The 20,241-nt window shown below is 42.9% G+C and overlaps 2 protein-coding genes across 2 annotated transcripts in view; one reads left to right on the forward strand and one right to left on the reverse strand.

Moving 5' to 3' along the window:
* Nucleotides 1-429: 429 nt before the first annotated feature.
* Nucleotides 430-17,848, reverse strand: crata (carnitine O-acetyltransferase a). Its single transcript, XM_079290054.1, has 14 exons — nt 17,661-17,848; nt 15,442-15,738; nt 15,162-15,280; nt 14,670-14,723; nt 10,887-11,052; nt 9,715-9,889; nt 9,052-9,230; nt 6,152-6,252; nt 5,811-5,930; nt 4,536-4,658; nt 3,087-3,222; nt 2,704-2,766; nt 2,087-2,224; nt 430-1,114 (listed from the first exon to the last, which is right to left on the reverse strand). The coding sequence occupies exons 1-14, from the start codon at nt 17,685-17,687 to the stop codon at nt 899-901; spliced, it is 1,914 nt and encodes a 637-aa protein (XP_079146180.1). The 5' UTR covers nt 17,688-17,848; the 3' UTR covers nt 430-898.
* A 323-nt stretch (nt 17,849-18,171) lies between these two features.
* Nucleotides 18,172-20,241, forward strand: part of ptpa (protein phosphatase 2 phosphatase activator) — a 29,448-nt gene continuing 27,378 nt past the window's right edge. The window contains exons 1-3 of the mRNA XM_079288803.1: nt 18,172-18,204; nt 19,040-19,149; nt 19,654-19,740. Of these exons, the coding sequence (XP_079144929.1) occupies nt 18,180-18,204; nt 19,040-19,149; nt 19,654-19,740 (222 nt within the window). The 5' untranslated portion in view covers nt 18,172-18,179. The remainder of the gene's footprint in view (nt 18,205-19,039; nt 19,150-19,653; nt 19,741-20,241) is intronic.

Genomic DNA, 20,241 nt, shown 5'->3' on the forward strand with positions numbered 1-20,241 from the left:
ACACACACACACACACACACACACACACACACACACACACACACACACACACACACACACACACACACACACACACACACACACACTATTGGATTGCTCATGCATAGTTTACATGTGGCAACAAAGTAGAGGACATGAGACCTTCAACAGTCAGAGTCTGACCTGCTGTGATGTACTCGTCTTCTGTATATACTGAATTGACTGTAAACTCTACATATCATGTATTCACTGTCTATGTCAGCATGTTTGCACCCTGCACCATTATTATCATTGTTAACAGAAAAGTCATTGTAGACGCAGAACCTTGTTGTTCCTCGTTATACATGTTTATCTTCTTTCTTCTTCTGCTCTGTTGTCCCGTCTTTAGCTGCACATCTACAGTGACAGGTATCTACACACCTGGCCAATAAAGCAGATTCTGAGTCAGACTTCTTAAAGAGATACAATTTTCTGGATTTATTCTGAATGTCAAACGCACATCTTTGTTTAAAAATGTCCCCAAAACAGTGATTTCAGTTTATTAATCGGTTCACATGGATTATTAGCCTGTGGAGACTGGATCTGTGCAGCCCTGTAGTGTTCTACCATGTGACCTCTGGCAGGCTCCACAACAGTGGGGGGCGAAGGCACAGAGGAATAAATTCATCAGGTGATGAGTTGATAATACAATTATAAAATATCCATCTATACCCATCAACAAGATAATTAGTTACACAAATGTCTGTAAAAGTGATGATTAATGTGATGTGCGTGAGCATTGTTCCACCAGAGGAACGGCAGGTCACATGACGACCAATCAATAACATGGGGAGAAGACTGGCTCAGACCACCAGCTGCAGCGTGGGCAGAGTGGGCATCCTATTCCAATGGGACTCAGCCCGTACAGCCTGGAGGACCTTCACAGTTTGGCTCTTGGTGTTTGTTCCAGCAGTGTCCTGATGTCCAAGAGAGCCCCCTCCACAGCCTGGGCCAGATGTGCTGCACTTGTGTCTTTACAGGTGTTAAAAGACGACACTGCAAAGTTGATGTGATCGCTCATCGGATTGTAGCACACACCGTATCCGTCGAGTACAACCGGGCCGAAACACATGACGCAGTCCGTCTTGGAAGGTACCTTGTGAGGTAAAGAGAATGTCATGGGGTTAAATACATGAGGCATATTTTCCATCCATTGTTCTTTTAGGTCCAAGTGTTCGATCATAGGACAATATGCAGTGGTAGTGTCATCCCTGACCAAGAATGTGCGATATGACGATATGAGATGGATTAAAATGTCTCCACGATCAGCCTTCACTGATTCTATTAGTTGCAGTTCTATGGTGTATGGTCTATGCTGCTGTAAAAACCTCTGCAAACACAATAAACTGCAAATAAACCAGAAACTTTAAGCAGCAGAGTCTAGGATTATAGATCCAACACCGCCAGGCATCACACCGTTGAGTCTCTTCTCAGACAGGTGGAGTGAAGATAACATTGTCGGTAGCCCATGGTTACAAACAGTCTGCAGTGACCAACGCGCTAACATGCTGACAGATTCAGTGTTGTCAGCTGCACTAGAGAATATTCACTTACAGCTGATCCTCATTGTTAGCTGGAAGTGATGTAATCTACCGCCGGTTTGTTTATGTGGAGAGAGTCAGCTGCTCGGTTTAAAAAATAGCATTTTAAAAGCTACATTGTTTGTCAGCCACCGGCCAAGTGGCAACTTGTGTGTTCTTAATAGTTTAGCATGCCGCTAACACAGCAGTCATAAAAAGCTCCCGGTGTTCTTCACCTTAGTTTTGGAAGAAGAGCAGAAACAAACGAACCAGCTTTAAAAGTGACACATTTTCTTGACAGATAATTGACTTGTGTTAGACCTAATTTATGATGATGCGATTTCAATAAGTAACCGATACATTTTTAAAGAAAGTGTAGGTTTGGTTACCTCTGAGGGCTATACATTATATTTCTTAAAGTAGGGGAATCAGTTTGGTTGTACTGTACAATAATGTGCAAAAGAGACTTAAAAACCAACGTGAAAAAGAATTGCAATAAGATCGTGATCCTGCCTGAAATAAATCATGTGGCCCCCCCTTGAATATACCTGACTTGTAGATAACTTGTAGTGTAAAGCTTTGGCGTAGGCGGGGTCTGTGTAGATATCAGGAATGGAGAGCTTGTCCTCAACAGCCACCATCTTAAGGCCCAGGAGGTGTCTGTCTATGGCCTGGCCACTGATCGCCTGTGGGGATGGAGAGAATTCCTTCATATGTGATGTTAGTCACCAAATGTTAACGACTAAAAGAATAAGGCTTGCATCATTCTATATATATATTTGTATTTTTGCAAACAACCAGCAGTTAACACTATTTTCCTGAAACAGCTGGTCACTGTAGCTTCTATCAACCGTTACTCCGACAGGAGGAAAGAGAGTTTGTTGGGGACTATTTTCAGCAGTGGATGAATCCACATGTGTTGCTCTTGTGAGTGTTTGAGTCAGCAGGACGGTGTATGTGGGACTGAGTCTAAAGCAACTCATTGATGTGTTTTAATGGAGCTCTATGGACAGAGGAAGAAGAGACGTCCACACACTCTACTTGTTAGCCGATACACTCACTGTTGCTTTGGGTCTGCTCATTACACTTATTGACAATACAAAAAGTATAGACTATCAGCAGGCTTATCCTCAACTCTGCCAATCCAGGTCCTGTGGATACTCACCATGGTAGTATATGACCTGTGTGCGTTTACAGCTTTCACCATTAGATCAACTTTCTCTGTGTTCTGTGAAAAACAGGAAGGAGACAGGAATGTTACAACACATCTTAGAGCAAGTTAATGTTGAACAGGGTTCAGATATGTTTGAAAAGGTGACTTGAAACTTTATGTTCAGGCTCAGCGGTCAAACAACTATGAGTTCTCTTTGAACCATTGAGGCAGCCATCGAGTGCACGTGTAGTTAGAAGCAACGATACATCTCCAGCCTTGTGTTCAGGCTGATTAATTAAGCCCAGCTTTACCATGTCAGACAGCTGGTCAGTTTAATGCCCAAATGGTTGCTGTAAATACTAATACGTCCCAATAAATGTTCCCTCTCATCAGACCTGCTTGCTGGGGTCATCGAAGGCCTTGACAAAGGAGGCTGAGGCACTTGAGGCTGATCGGATTGTATCGGTACGGCCCAGTCTGAACATACGCTGGGAGGCACTTTCATACGTGGCACAGCAGCACTGGTACATCCTGCCGAGACAAGAGGAGAGACAGAGCGGCTACTAGCTACTTATCATGGATGCATGGATTCAGTTAAAGCAGCAGCGTGTAGGATTTAGTGGCATCTAGTGGAGAGGCTGAACTCCCCTCCCCACGATGGCCTTCAGGTAACGTAACAACTTAAATGTCCCTCTCTAGAGCCAGTGTTTGGTTTGTCCTTTCTGGGCTCCTGTAGAAACATGACAGTGAAACATGGCGGACTCCAAGGGGACCTGCTTCTGATGTAGATATGAAGGACTCATTGCATGATAACGAAAACACAACAACTCTTAGTTCAGGGGATTATCCACGAATGAAAACATAGTTAGGAATATTTTATTACATTTCTGTCTATAAATCCCCTTAAATCTGGTCCTTTAGGAAAAATCAGCCTGGCAAACATTTCATGAGGGAGAAAATGCACTGTTGTTTGTTGGAGTGAAAGAATACACTACGTGTGTATATTCAGTGAGCAATACTGAATATACACATAACATCTCATCCCAGTTTATGGAAACAAGAATCGCAGCCCAACTGTGTGAGAAATGTTTTTTACATGCAGCACTCTGCTTAGCCTTGGTTTAGAACAGGGGTGTCAAACATACGGCCCGCCACATCATTTTATGTGGCCCGCAAATCCGCCAGCCAGATTAAAAAAAGAAAAATTTAAGTTTGATTTGATAAAGAAATATCCCCATAGTCGAAATTATGAGATAGAAATTCGAAATTATGAGATAGAAAGTCATAACTATGAGCTCCTTAAACACAGTCATAGAAGCAGCTCTTTGGCTGGTTACTGTACATTTGAAATGGAAATGTGTTGTGAGTACATTGAAGACTACTTTAAACGTGTCTTTACAACACATGAAATACTTCACGTGGGATTGTGCAAACCAGGGGTGTCGTTAGGCCTATTTTAGGGGGGCTGAAGCTTTTCTTTGATATTTTCTTCAATAGTTTGATCTTTGATAGAGTAATGTGGGTTTATTAACCCTAAATTAAAAGGATTTAAGTTATAATAACAGAAATGTGCTGAAATATATTTTTACATTTATATAACTGCATGTACAATATTTTCACACTTGAATAAACAATAATCAAATGCAGAGACAGTTATTGAACAATATGGTAGGAGTAGTTACATTTACACAGTCTTACATTTACAACCGGCCCTTTGAGGGCGACCGTGACGCTGATGTGGCCCGGAGTGAAAATGAGTTTGAGACCCCTGCTTTAGAATGTAAAGAGTAAAATGTCTGCATACAAACACAGGCATATCTCCACACGACTTCTCAGCATCTCACCTGTAGTAAGCCAGTTGTAGCGCCATCTGTATGAAAGCATCAGGGCTCATCTTGTGGGCTTTTGGGACATTTTTCCCAAAGTGGCCAAATACTATGACCCTCATATCCAGGTCTTGGGCCAGTCTGTGGTGGAAGAAATGACAAGATAGGGAGAACTCTGTGTGTGTGTGTATGTATATATGTGATATACTCCATCATTGTCCATCATTACATGCAGCTCAGTTTTCAGGTGCAGCTCTGCAGTGAGATGCAGCGTGTGCTGTGATTGGTCAGTGACTGAGGACACTCAATGGCTGAAGGAGGAGAAATGGATTTGTGAGTTGGGATTCATATATATATATATATGCAGTCGCTTCTCAATGCAATCCCAACTCACAAATCCATTTCTCCTCCTTCAGCCATTGAGTGTTAAAAAAACAAAGCTAGGTAAAGCTTCCATATCTTTCAATGTGAACTCTGACTACGCTCTGTTGGCTACTTTAAGTTTCGCTTCACGTCAGTCACGTGCTCGCCCACTGACCAATCACAGCACACGCTGCATCTCACTGCAGAGCTGCACCTGAAAACTGAGCTGCATGTAATGATGACGTAGTTGTTGGCCAGCTAGCAGCTCTGACACATTACATTACAGTCATTTAGCAGACGCTTTTATCCAAAGCGACTTACAATTCAGAGTCTATCACATTTCCACAACATAGGCACAACTACGGGAGCAATTTTGGGGTTAAGTGTCTTGCTCAAGGACACATCGACATGCAACTAGCAGAGCCGGAGCTTGAACCGCCGACCCTCTGATTGAAAGACGGCCCTGCTATCCACTTAGCCACAGTCGCCCCAACACGTCGCCCCAACACGTCAAAGAATACGCCCAACATGTCAAACTAAAGATCTGATTGGTTGAACACTATGACAATCAACAATATCGTCCACATTCACTTAACCTGCACATGGATGCACTTGTGAGTCTGCAGGCCTCTGTTCTACCTAGAGACACAGAGGTGAGATCTGATTGGATAAAAGCTCTACTTAAAACAAGCTGCACTGGAAGCAGAGCAACTGAGGAAGACAGTCGCTGTGCAATGAGAACATAAGATAATGGGGAAAATATTTTTATAAATTATAATACATGTAGTGTATTTAAGATAAATGATTAAATTATAAAATAGATATAGCTTTGTGATTCTGTTTAGGCCAGCAGAGAAGGCCTTGGTATACCACCACTGGTATACATACAATCTACTGGTCACTGAGTGTCATATTCATATCTGCCCTCACATGTTCATGGCGTGCTTGGCCTTCTCAATGTCCTTCTTGATCTCAGGTGTGATGTTGAAGTGTAGTTTCTGGGGCACGGGCAAGGCCACCATGGGAGACGGAGTCATCTCTGGCTTCCTCCTGTTATCACAAACAAGAAAGATGCGACACATGAGATGGGAGAAAAAACAAAGTGACACTTAATGAAGCCATAGTTGTCCAAGTGGGATTGTTTGTCTGTGATCAGTCTGTCCATGTCTCTGTGTGCTCTCTGTCGCATTGCCGAACTTTCAAAGACACTCTTGACAAGAGGAAATCCAAAAAGACGCCTACGGAGTCGAATCAGTCCTTGACCTACTTACGTGTATTCTACAACATGGTCGATCAAGGCCACTATGGGTGGGCCCTCAGCTGGGGCATGCTCGTAGTTAGCTCCACACGTCCCGTCTTCTCCAATAATAAACTGAAAGAAAAATCTGAAACTTTTAGAGAACAAAACATTAAACAAGAAATTGCTTCAAAGGAATTTGTTGACAAGGTCAAGTTTCTTCATTACCAACTTTACATCAGTATTTACATTCCAGAGCTATTCAAAGTCTGTTTAAGTAAGCCACGTTGGTGTTTCATAAAGCAGGGCATGTAGTGAAACGCCTGGCTTCAATGGGACTAAAACACTGAACCAGGAATAAAGTGATTCAGAGAGTATAGAGTAGAGCAGGGATTCCCAAAGTGCGCGAGCTGCCTCTAGGGGGTGCGCGAGAGGAAAAGTGTAATGGTGGTCTGATGGTATAATAATATTAAATATAAAAAAAAAATGTAATTTTAATTTAAAAACTGTCAGGTGGGACATCTGAAGCTATCAGTCGTAAAAGAGGAGAGGGACAGAGAGAGAGAGAGGAATCGGAGGCGAGGGGAACGGAGAGGTGCGTTGGGGAGAGACCGGGAGAAGAAATCGAGCCAGAGTCAGAGGAAGATGAGACGGAGGAGACCGAAAGGATGAAGGGATAGCACAGACAAATCGGGAGCACATCGGCCCATCGCGGAGTCAAGGTGAAAAAAGAGGAAACGAGAGTGAGCATCAGACTGGGAAAAAAAGAGGAAATATGATGAAAAGTATCTGTGTCTGGGCTTCACTTGGATTGGCAACGCAGATTCCCCAAAGCCACAGTGCGTGGTGTGCAGTGAGGTTCTGGCTAACAGTCTGAAGCTCTTATTTACGTCGCCACCTGAACACCAAGCATGCCAGTGCAAGTCAAAAGCCCCTTACATTGTTTATATCCAAATTGGAGGAGTTACAAAACAGCCAAAAACAACTGGAGTCTCATTCATGTGTTGGTCTATAAATGACGCACTACAGGCTTCATATCTGGTTACAGAATAGCGAGAAAGGGGCTACCGCACACAATCACTGAAGACGTGAGCTTGCCAGCTGCCAGAGAGATGGTGGAATGTATGATTGGGCAGAAAGAAGCAAAAAAGTTGTGCATGATCCCGGTGTCCAACAACACTGTGTCGCACCGCATCGATGCTTTGTCCGAAGACATCCTGGCTGCATTAGTCGCTCATTAATTGTAAATTAAATGTGATAATCTGCCTCTGAGCCTGTGCGTGTGTGCTCGCATCCGTATTGCTCTTTAAAAGTGACGCCTTGTGTCACTGAAAGTTATTGAAACTTTGTTGCAGTGTTTCAGGGCGTTTTCACACCTTCAGTTCGTTTGCTTTGTTCTGATTCCGGGATTAATATGATACAATGTTGCAGTTGCTCCTTTGTTCGGTTTGTGTTCACACTGCAACATTTAACAGCGGACTAAATCTTGTAAACAAATGCCACGCGCGAGCAAACTGTTCTCTCATTGGTCCGATTCTTATGCGGCTATGAAGGCTTAAAAGGCTCTGTTGCTTCTTTTTTTTTTTTTTTTTTTATTAAGGGGGGGGGGGGTGCGCGCGAACCCGGTCGGGATGTAGAAGGGGGTGCGCGGCCTAAAAAGTTTGGGAACCGCTGGAGTAGAGGACCTAATGGGATCAGTGAAACCTGTTCATTCATGAACGCAGATCATATTAACTCACAAGAAAAAAAACCTGCTGTGTGAAGACGAAACTGCATGTCTGTGGCCACGGAGCAGTACATATTAAACCTCCAGTAGAATACAAATGAAATAAATAAACAAAGCCACAGCAACTAAAAGGGGACGAGGAGTTACATTCACATTCAGTGTTTCTCACCAAAACGCAGTGTGAGAGAGGTCAGAACATATTCCTTACCATGATAACACAGCCATGAGTGTAGTCGAGTAAGACGGTTGTTTAACAGCATTTGATTTAAAATCACACATGTGGACTGGAATACTGTGTAGATAACTGAAGTGCAGTGCAGCAGCACTGAGGGACTGCTGGAGAGAGAAATAACACTGTCTGGCTCTTTTACACATGACACAGAGACCACGTCCAGATTTTCTACAGTGTGTCATCTCCATCTTGACAGTGACGACACAGGCTGACTCTGAAAAGGGTCAAAGAGGTGGATCGTTGGTGGAGCGGAGGCGGCCGGGTGACGCAGCAGAGCAGACAGCTGGACTTAACATTAAGCCCTAACATCATTTAAATGGGTGAGTTGTATAAAAGTTCTCCCCCCGTACAGATGTCATGAATGGAGATATTAGCTTTAGAGACCAAAACCGTGTTTGGTACCAGGCTGCAAACATCTTTATTTCTGCATTTGAACATGGAGGTCCATGGGGATGGACTCGCTTTAGGAGCCAGGCTCAACTGTCCACCTGAGGAGCTTCAGCTGCATTTCTCAGCTGTGGAGGTTGCCGCTTGGTCTGTCAGCTTAACCTGAAACTGATTTTTGAACATTTCCACGTTATCTTACAGCCAGACCTATTCAAACCTCTTTTATGAAACAGATGTTTTTAGGTAAAAAACCTGATTTACAGAAATAAGCCGAGTTTAACTGGTAATCTTGCTTCATGAAACAGCCCCTGTGGGACTATATTCAATGTGGCTTTGTTGGCGTGAAAGTTAAAACAAAAAACAAGGTTGTCAAAGCATGACGATAAAGCCTTTGTCTTGGACTTAGTCTCACATTTATAGGCTAGGAAAATGCATAAAGCAGGAAGAAACACACAAGCATGACAAAATGAAAACATGGCTCTGACAGAGCAGCAGCCTGAGCCTGTAGAGAGTCTGAGGGAAACATGAGTCCAACTATTACTAATAACTGCACTATGTGTGTGTGTGTGTGTGCATCTCAGTGGGTCACCTGCAGCGTCTTGTCAAACCAGCGGTTGCCACTGTTCCACTGGCTGCCTCCTCCATGCAGCATCTGGAGGGCAGCACTGCTGCGGTACGTCTCATCGGACACTTGAGGCATCGCTCCATCCAAACACAAAGTGAAGATGCTCCTTTGGATCGCTGTCACGGATTCTTTGTTGGTCTTATCTGGACATATCAAGTACACACACAAAGAAAACAGGATGTTCTAATGTAATCAGGCAGCAACAGTTTAACTAAATATCTGATATATCTGCATATACTTAGAGTTGCTATATTAGGAATGCATCCCTGTGTTATTGTAATTTGTTTTAATGTCAAAACTCTGTTACCATTCCTCATGATATGTATAGTTTTTGCCTTTTATTGGCCTGGCTATTTACTGCAGTCATTAATAACAATAATACTGTTACGCCATCACTGATTTAACCAAACTTGAAAACAGCATATCTCATTTAATTGACAGCTGATTGGCAAATCATTTTGTGTCAGAAGGGGGTGGGATGTCTGAATTTGATTGGATAGAAATGTAAAGAGGCTTACAGGGTGATTTTGTGTAATCAAATGCATGAACATATTGTTTGAGCCTTGAGCCAGCCACTCAGATGCCAGCTTCTTGCGCTGGATCAATGGCAGTGGTCTTTTAGCTCACCCTGGGTGAGGGTGACGTAGGCCCTGCCCCAGGAGTCACGATGCTGGGTGGTGAGGATGCCGACAGGCTCCGTGTCGGTCTGTGGTGAGCAGCTACAGATCCTCTCCAGCTGAACACAGAGCTCATCAGCTGTCAATGGAGTCCCATCACTGTTGTACACCTCCAACACATAAAACTGATTCCATGTGGAGGAAACACAAGAAAGACTCCGTCAGGCTTCTCACTTTAACTCAACAGTTGTCACATTGGCTGGACAACGTCATCAGCTGTAGTTCATTCATGTTGATTCAATGAGTTCAAAGACTAAATAATAGCAGTTGTTGTCTGGTTAGTGTTCTCTCTCATATCAGAACATAAAGCTGTACATACATCAAAGGAGCTTATTGTGTCTCTTAAAGTCAAACATGCAGATTTCTGTTCCAGGTATTTGTTAGAAATCATACAAGCACACTGTAGGAAATAATCTTAAGATGAGCTGGACAAGATATTTAGAAATGGTCTACTGGACCCCAAAGCAAATACTGACAATCTCAGAAGACCTGGGCCTGTATAACCGAGCAAGATCAGTGAGTTATCCAGCTATCTTTGGGTTTAACGCAGGTTTCAAAGATAATGATGGAGTATATCACCCCGGTAACTTATGCAACGAGACTAATCTGCCCATAACAAGCTCAGTTCAGAGAACAGCCTGCCTCCTGACCAGTCAGATCACTGGAGTCAAGTAATCATTGTGTTAAGTAATCATTTTTTAATAGATAAGTGGAATGACCTTGATTAAAACGATGTGTCCACTCTGGGCTTAAAAAAGACTTCTAACAAAGAGAGACCATACAGATAACTCCCACACCATGAATGGAGATTACACCTCAGATGTGGAAGTGTTGCCATGTGTCATTTGTGATGTGAGCAGTAACCTGGCTGTTCACCCCAGAAGCACATTTCTCTGTGCCGGTCAACAAATGGGCAGATTCATGTGGGAATTAAAACTCCACTTATTCCTCATAGTTTGTTCTTCATAAGACATTTTACTACTGGACTACTGACACGCAGAATACACAGAGCTGGTTGATACCAATTCTCCTGTAGCATTGATGTCAGGTAACCCAGAGAGCCACACTCAGTTGAACTTGCTTTGTGAAACAGGCCCCTGGTCTTTGACCAGTGCTCCTCACCTCAAAGTTGTGGACTACAGTAATGTGTTTAGGGGGCCTGGAGCTCTTGGCGTGGTTCCCCACAGAGTCTCTCTTCAGACCAGGGACACGGCAGGACGACAGCACTTCGTAGTACTGGTTCATACACAGAGACTTCCCTCCCAGATATTCCACTGGTAGTGTCTCACTGCAAGACATACAAGACCTGCACTTAAACACTGACTGAGCCACGATATCATGTCATTACAATAGCCAGTCGGGTCAAGATAAGATAAGATAAGATAGACTTTATTGTCCCGAAGGAAATTTGTCTTGGAAACATACATACAGTGTCTGCTGTTAAAAAAACAATACAAATAACATATGGCATACATACATTACATACACAGACTGTCGCCAGTCCACATACCCGCACACACAGTACCTACAGTACTTGCAAAAGACTGCCACCAGCCAACAAACACTGTCTGTCTGTCTGTACAGTTGGTGGCTGTATTACTGAGGAGTCCATGGAGTGCTTTGTCGAATTAGTTTGACACTTGACACTTTAATGTTAATAAACTCTGAATAAACAAGCACACAGCGCTCTGTCCAGCAGCGGGGGCGGAGCGTCAGGCTGGATGCTGATATAACCTGCTGGATGCTGATATAACCTGCTGGATGCTGATATAACCTGCTGGATGCTGATATAGCCTACTGGATGCTGATATAACCTGCTGGATGCTGATATAACCTGCTGGATGCTGATATAACCTGCTGGATGCTGATATAACCTGCTGGATGCTGATATAGCCTACTGGATGCTGATATAACCTGCTGGATGCTGATATAACCTGCTGGATGCTGATATAACCTGCTGGATGCTGATATAGCCTACTGGATGCTGATATAACCTGCTGGATGCTGATATAACCTGCTGGATGCTGATATAACCTGCTGGATGCTGATATAACCTGCTGGATGCTGATATAGCCTGCTGGATGCTGATATAACCTGCTGGATGCTGATATAACCTGCTGGATGCTGATATAACCTGCTGGATGCTGATATAGCCTGCTGGATGCTGATATAACCTGCTGGATGCTGATATAACCTGCTGGATGATGATATAACCTGCTGGATGCTGATATAGCCTGCTGGATGCTGATATAACCTGCTGGATGCTGATATCACCTGCTGGATGCTGATATAGCCTGCTGGATGCTGATATAACCTGCTGGATGCTGATATAACCTGCTGGATGCTGATATAACCTGCTGGATGCTGATATAGCCTGCTGGATGCTGATATAACCTGCTGGATGCTGATATAGCCTGCTGGATGCTGATATAGCCTGCTGGATGCTGATATAACCTGCTGGATGCTGATATAACCTGCTGGATGCTGATATAGCCTGCTGGATGCTGATATAACCTGCTGGATGCTGATATAACCTGCTGGATGCTGATATAGCCTGCTGGATGCTGATATAACCTGCTGGATGCTGATATAACCTGCTGGATGCTGATATAACCTGCTGGATGCTGATATAACCTGCTGGATGCTGATATAACCTGCTGGATGCTGATATAACCTGCTGGATGCTGATATAACCTGCTGGATGCTGATATAACCTGCTGGATGCTGATATAACCTGCTGGATGCTGATATAACCTGCTGGATGCTGATATAACCTGCTGGATGCTGATATAACCTGCTGGATGCTGATATAGCCTGCTGGATGCTGATATAACCTGCTGGATGCTGATATAACCTGCTGGATGCTGATATAGCCTGCTGGATGCTGATATAGCCTGCTGGATGCTGATATAACCTGCTGGATGCTGATATAACCTGCTGGATGCTGATATAACCTGCTGGATGCTGATATAACCTGCTGGATGCTGATATAACCTGCTGGATGCTGATATAGCCTGCTGGATGCTGATATAACCTGCTGGATGCTGATATAACCTGCTGGATGCTGATATAGCCTGCTGGATGCTGATATAACCTGCTGGATGCTGATATAACCTGCTGGATGCTGATATAACCTGCTGGATGCTGATATAACCTGCTGGATGCTGATATAACCTGCTGGATGCTGATATAGCCTGCTGGATGCTGATATAACCTGCTGGATGCTGATATAACCTGCTGGATGCTGATATAGCCTGCTGGATGCTGATATAGCCTGCTGGATGCTGATATAGCCTGCTGGATGCTGATATAACCTGCTGGATGCTGATATAGCCTGCTGGATGCTGATATAGCCTGCTGGATGCTGATATAGCCTGCTGGATGCTGATATAGCCTGCTGGATGCTGATATAGCCTGCTGGATGCTGATATAGCCTGTATATAGCCTGCTGGATGCTGATATAGCCTGCTGGATGCTGATATAGCCTGTATATAACCTGCTGGATGCTGATATAGCCTGCTGGATGCTGATATAACCTGCTGGATGCTGATATAACCTGCTGGATGCTGATATAACCTGCTGGATGCTGATATAGCCTGCTGGATGCTGATATAACCTGCTGGATGCTGATATAGCCTGCTGGATGCTGATATAGCCTGCTGGATGCTGATATAACCTGCTGGATGCTGATATAGCCTGCTGGATGCTGATATAGCCTGCTGGATGCTGATATAGCCTGCTGGATGCTGATATAACCTGCTGGATGCTGATATAACCTGCTGGATGCTGATATAGCCTGCTGGATGCTGATATAGCCTGCTGGATGCTGATATAACCTGCTGGATGCTGATATAACCTGCTGGATGCTGATATAGCCTGCTGGATGCTGATATAACCTGCTGGATGCTGATATAGCCTGCTGGATGCTGATATAACCTGCTGGATGCTGATATAGCTTGCTGGATGCTGATATAACCTGCTGGATGCTGATATAACCTGCTGGATGCTGATATAACCTGCTGGATGCTGATATAGCCTGCTGGATGCTGATATAACCTGCTGGATGCTGATATAGCCTGCTGGATGCTGATATAGCCTGTATATAGCCTGCTGGATGCTGATATAACCTGCTGGATGCTGATATAACCTGCTGGATGCTGATATAACCTGCTGGATGCTGATATAACCTGCTGGATGCTGATATAACCTGCTGGATGCTGATATAGCCTGCTGGATGCTGATATAGCCTGCTGGATGCTGATATAGCCTGTATATAGCCTGCTGGATGCTGATATAGCCTGTATATAGCCTGCTGGATGCTGATATAGCCTGCTGGATGCTGATATAGCCTGTATATAGCCTGCTGGATGCTGATATAGCCTGCTGGATGCTGATATAGCCTGTATATAGCCTGCTGGATGCTGATATAGCCTGCTGGATGCTGATATAGCCTGCTGACGCTACATGAATGCTGAAGAATGTAAAGCGACGGCCGGGCCAGTTTCAAGGAGAGCTTTGGAGCCTTTTCTAAGTTATTTCAGGGTACAATGAGTTAGAACAGTAACATCATTCCACATTCGTCATTTCTTAACATCATAATAAATCTAGAGCCGTTTGGCCCTTAGTTGGGGCCCCAGGTCGCTACCTTACCTAACAGTACCTTGCCTAGTCAAACTAACTTGGATGTAACGTTGCATCAAACATGGTGTATATAATGTGATATCTGTGCTAGTTGTGGTTTTGTCAGGCCAACTGTGGAGGCGTGATCCCGTCTTTAAGAAATGTATAGTAGGCAGAATCAATCAGGGCTGCAAATCTTTGCTAAAAGCAGTAATAACAAACTGAAGCTAAGAGACAAAACCAGAAATAGGACAATCAGGAGATGGTTATAAGCACAGTACTTACTTGTCAATCATCATCTTGAAGTCCAAAACACCTGCTATCAGTTTGGCAGCAAACCTAAACAGAGAGAACATGATCCATGTCATTTAAAGGTTCACTTTTATCCTGATGTTGGTTGAATGATGAAAATACAGGTAGTATCTACAAGTTTTAAAAATGCACTTTCTGAAAAAAACAGAACTGATCACGGCTGCATGATATGAAAGAAAAGTGCATTGTGTGCTGGTAATATGTAATAAATAGACACTGTGATAAACTAGAGTTGTTATAGAAACAAAGTCATTGTCGTTCATGTATGTGCATCAACTTGAACCACGTGCGTCCAAACCTGATCAGGTCAACTCCCTGTCTGACATACTGTGTAAAAGGCCAACGGTACCACAAACACACACACTGCATCTCTGCCGTCGGTCTTCTGAAGGAGGCTTGTCAAACTGCCGTCAACGGGTTGTAGGGTTGTAAAAACAGAGCTGAGCAGACTGTATGTGTGATCACCTTATCTGTCCCTGCTTATCACTGAAGTTCATGCGAGGCAAGACCAACCCAGGACTTGAATGAACCACCACAGGCAACCGGTAATCCAGATAAGCAACCTGCACCCACCACTCTGACAACTAAAAAGACACAGAGACACATCACATGGAGAATAGTTTATTAAAAGGAAAGAAGTCAAATGTCAGTGGACTTTGTTATGAAATTGTGTTGAGAAGGAAAGCAAACAGGTTGAGTCAAGGAGGCATTATATGGTTTTGATGCATAGAGTCACAAGTCTCACCCAGTTCTCAGTGTTCCGAGCTCTCTTTTCCAGGCCTCTCTGAAGTCTCTCTCCAACCCCTCCTGCCTTCTGAAACTCGTCCACCAGCTCTTTAGTGTGCTTCAGCTCATCCACCTCCACGATGGGCTCCAGGGCACTGATGTATCGCTCACAGGTCTGCTGCAGAGGGGGGACAGGCAGACTGGGCAGTCCCTTCTGGTGGGTCAGGTATCTGCCAGAGACCCGAGTCACCGACACAGGCTTCACCAAGTGACAGGGTTTCATTAAGCCACAGGGTTTCGCCATCCCCACCTTTACCTGAGAGACAAACGAAAGGATAATAAATACTTTTGTGGTGTCATTTTGTTGAAAGAGTGTGTTATTATAATTTCCCCAGGCAACTATGAGTGGTTTGGAAGACTAGAAAAGTGCGATACAAGTACAAGTCCATTTATCATTTGATGCAAGGACTATGATAGTACATATTGCAATCCGCTCACACACCCACAGCAAGAATGTATACAGTCTGAAGAAGAAGATGAAGACAGAGCGGAGGATGAGGATAAGGTTTCTAACAGTACAGAGTAGTAGAAGTGCAAGGCGCTGTTGCTTGATGAAAGTTGTCCGGTTGTAACACACTGCGTACCTGTGTGCATAAGAGTGTGACTATTTTGATTACAATTGCATTATAAGACTTTTTTAGGAATGGTGTTCTATCTCTGTTTAACCCACTTGTCTCTTTTTTGAGGATAATATTTAGCCAGTGATATTACTCTAGTTCGGTATGGTACGTCTTTGTTACCTACAAAACCCAATTGTGAATCACCTTAAAGTGTAGGGTAATACACAAGTTCTGCATTGTTTGAATAATTGTGATAAAAAATACACTATGATTTTTAAGCGAGTAGACGTTATTTAAATTAGTTAAAATACATAATTAGCTTTACAATCCAATCGATTCAGTGCCCCTAAAAAACGAAATACTTTGTTTACCCATATTATTTACTCTTCATTTTTTTTGAGAAACATTTGATAATTATGATCGTTTCAGCTTACCTTGAAACGACCATAATTGACATGGGAGTTTGAGTATGTGGTTGTCCGCCTGCACTATTTGGTGACATATTTATCTAACATTCTTTGTGTATTATGAAACTTTGTATGTTTATCATGTGTTTTATTGCATATATAATGGTTTTACAGGAGTTTCAAGCAAGGTTATGATTTGGGCTGTTTTTTATTGAATCGTGGTGGTTTTTAGTTGTGATCGCGCTCGAAAAAGTGAAGGTGATCTGTCATCACTGAGCCCGCTCCTTGGCAGCAGTTCTCAGAACAGCTGACGCCCTTTAAAAGCGACATGTCACCGGTAGAGGGCAGCCTGTACTCATGTTCAACTCGACTACAGTGGACAAAAGTACGAAGAAGTAAATGGTAAAGTGAACATCAAAAATGAATGAGAGGATGACGTAATATTTAGAAGGTTAACAATGCACGTTCGATTTATAGTTAGTTTGCGGTTTCCCCCCCCATCCATCGCTCAATTATTCTATTTTATAGCATCTGACGAACAAAAATTATAAGCAAGTCTCCTGCTGCATTATGTTATCCCATTAACTGCTGAGGAATAACGTTATATATTTGTGATATCCGTCACTCAAGCAAACAGCTGACGTTAGTGTCGTATAAACGTAATCTACATATTCTACAATCTACATGTGAACGGACTATGTTTATGTCCAATCATATTGAAATGCTCTTCAGACATGTTACCGTTACTCCGAGCAGGTGCGTTTTCCGAATAGCAAACTGTTGTTACTCATCATTCTATAGGAGTAACAATGAGTTTATTTTGCAATCATTTCTTCTATAGTATAATTAGCATCGTTAGACTAAGTAACATTAACATATGTTATTATAGTCTCGGTCAAGCTTGTCCTCAAGTGTCTTTTAGCTAACGTTGTATTGAATCTTACCGAACCACAACAATCACCTTTGACCCACTTAGCTTTGCTAACGTGAACTGTTAACTATCTGCTTCAGTTCTACGAGCTAAGTTAGCAAACTTTGCTAACAGCTAGCAAAAACTCATTCACCACCTTGCGGTAGTTAGCTACCTAGCGTTAACTGACAAATCACAACCATTAAGTCAATCGTTCGGAAGTCAAGTATATCAATATCAATAACTTTTGCTCAAGTTGGCTTTTGTAAACAAGCATAATCAGCTAAAATGTCCTACTCACCATAGTTCTGCTGCAAATGCCCCACATTGTGCATTCGGAGAAACGCCCCCAGGTTCAGGTCAGTCAGTGCTCAAAGTGTAGCATCAAGTATTGGCCTTTTAATGAATCTGCGTTATGTCAGACCCATAGACTGTTTATAGGTCAGACCCAATGGCGGCAGCACTCCTGAGTTTATAGCGTACAGGTCAGCTGCTCAACACAGTTAGTGAGCGGCGCTCAGTGGTGGGTGTGACTTATTGATGAATTCATGTAGTTAGTGTTTCCGGTATATGGTCAATAAATGATTACGGTGGGGAACAGTGTTACGACATGCGATGTTAGCGGAGCATATAGCATTCTCAAAGAGGGACTAAACAGGACATGCATTTCAGTACTTTAATTTTACTGCCAGTATATATTTGCTGATCCATATTCCATAGAACCTGGGGCGCCATTCATATTTTGAACAGCGGTGGCAGTAATGCGCTGTGGCTAGTTTAAATGTGCCTGGAACCCACGAAGAAGACTGTTATCCTCACCATGGCGGAAACAGAGCAGCAGTCAGGTAAAGCCACGGCTGATAGCTATTGCTCAGCTTTACGAGGCACTGTATTGCTTTAGCTCTCTTGTGTTAAACTCTGAGAACGTTAGCAGGTGATACACGCTGCCACATGGGACACTAAGTCGTGAATTAACTTTTCGCTTGGTATATAAGCCTAGGAGGCATATAGTCGCTGTCCTCGTGCAAATACATCCATAACGTTACATTTTGAATAACTTCAGTTGCCATTTGTGCTCGTTAATTACTAGTTTGTCATTGTCAAACTCTTAAAAATAACTAATGGAAGGTGTTAGCCAGCACGTAGAGATACTTTGCAGGAGACAGTTTGCAGTGTGGCACTACTGGCGTTCACTTATTATCAAGAACATCATCATGAGAGATTGTATTTAGAAGTTAGTTAGGGTTACATTATTTCACGCGGAATGGAGCCAAGTATTCCTGTTGTCATTGAGTAAGCGTTCTCCTTAAAGGTGTAAGTGCAGGAGACGGATTTAAACATGATTTGTCAAAAATGAAGCAGCAGAGGCCAAGATTTCCTGAATTGTAGTCCTTAGTTTGAGTCAAGCTTCACAAATACTGGGTCCTACATTTCCCATCGTGCATCTTAATGCGTTTTTCGTGAGACCTCTTCTGCCTGGTAGACATCCACATCTTTTAAAATCCAGTTTGTAATACTCTTTGAAAAATCTACAGTAGACAAAATGAACAATCTCAGATTGAGTGAATATTGAATATCTTATTTGAAAAAACTAAAGTTAGCTGCCAAAAACAATAAGATATCTGCTGCATATCTGAACTGCAATTTCTTCTGAAATCTGTCTTTTCTTAAACTATTTAGGATCCACTCCTGAGGATGAAGCACATGAAGTCACAGACAGCGTCACCTTCATGGTACCCAAGAAAGAAATCAGCATGGTGCCAGACATGGGCAAGTGGAAGCGATCTCAAGTAGGTTGCTGCATCAGCATGGTGCCAAGTCTTCTGTTTTTGTTTGACTCTCCAAGTACCAAACCACACCAAGAACATGTAGGCTGATCAGTGTGATACTGAGACAGGTTTCTCAAATCAGCCGTCAATAACCACTGTTTTCTCCAAGACTAAAAGGGAATCTGTCATTAAATTAATCTCTTTATAATAATAATGGTTATCATCTGCGATTCTCAGCTTTGTACACACCTGCAGTTTGTTTGCTGTAGTTGTTTAGAGGTTTTTTATGATTGAATTCAAGCAAATAATAATGAAAACATTTGGAAGCGATTTAAGTTATTACGTTGTTTAAGTGTACAGGTGAAGAGTTTTGTCTGATTGTAGTCCATCACAGTGGAACAAAGGCCTAATCTGGATCAATATCCATTTAGTAGCAATATTCCTGTCAAAATCAAGGTATTAGTTTTAGTTGTTGTGGCAGTTGGTCTGACTGCACATCTTAATACACATGTCTCCCTCTTACAGGCGTATGCTGACTACATGGGCTTCGTTCTGACTCTGAATGAAGGTGTGAAGGGAAAGAAGCTCACAAGTGAATATAAAGTGTCAGAGGTATGTTCTCGTTCATATCGGTCGCTTCTAAAAGCATGTGCTGGTAGCCTCTACATCTCTACAGATGTTTATTGTTGGGGTTAAAAAAGATAACAATACTCCCATGTCTATGTTATTTTGAAAGAAAAACATCTAATATTGATCTGAGTGGTGCAGGTCCTGCAGACTATTGGTTCATTGTGTGTGAATAAAGCCAGTCTGCATCAATAGGTTGGACAGGTGAACAGTGGCAGATTCTGAGCAGTAGTATTAGTGCACTCTGATTATTTTGACGAGGATTACATCCTCTAGAGTCCAAACAAATCTATTATTGACAGCTTTTCGAGTGCTTTTTGGCAGTGTTTCCTGCAGCTAATACAATTATCCAATAAATACACAGTAAGTCCACACTTCTAGCTGTATTAGCCGCTGTAGATCTGACCTGAGATCTGTCTCTTCCTGTTTATCTCTGGTTTATCTACTTGGCTGTTCATTTTCAAATGAAACACGACACTCTGAAAC

The sequence above is a fragment of the Melanostigma gelatinosum genome (assembly GCF_949748355.1).
Source record: "Melanostigma gelatinosum genome assembly, chromosome: 18".
Taxonomy (NCBI): domain Eukaryota; kingdom Metazoa; phylum Chordata; class Actinopteri; order Perciformes; family Zoarcidae; genus Melanostigma; species Melanostigma gelatinosum.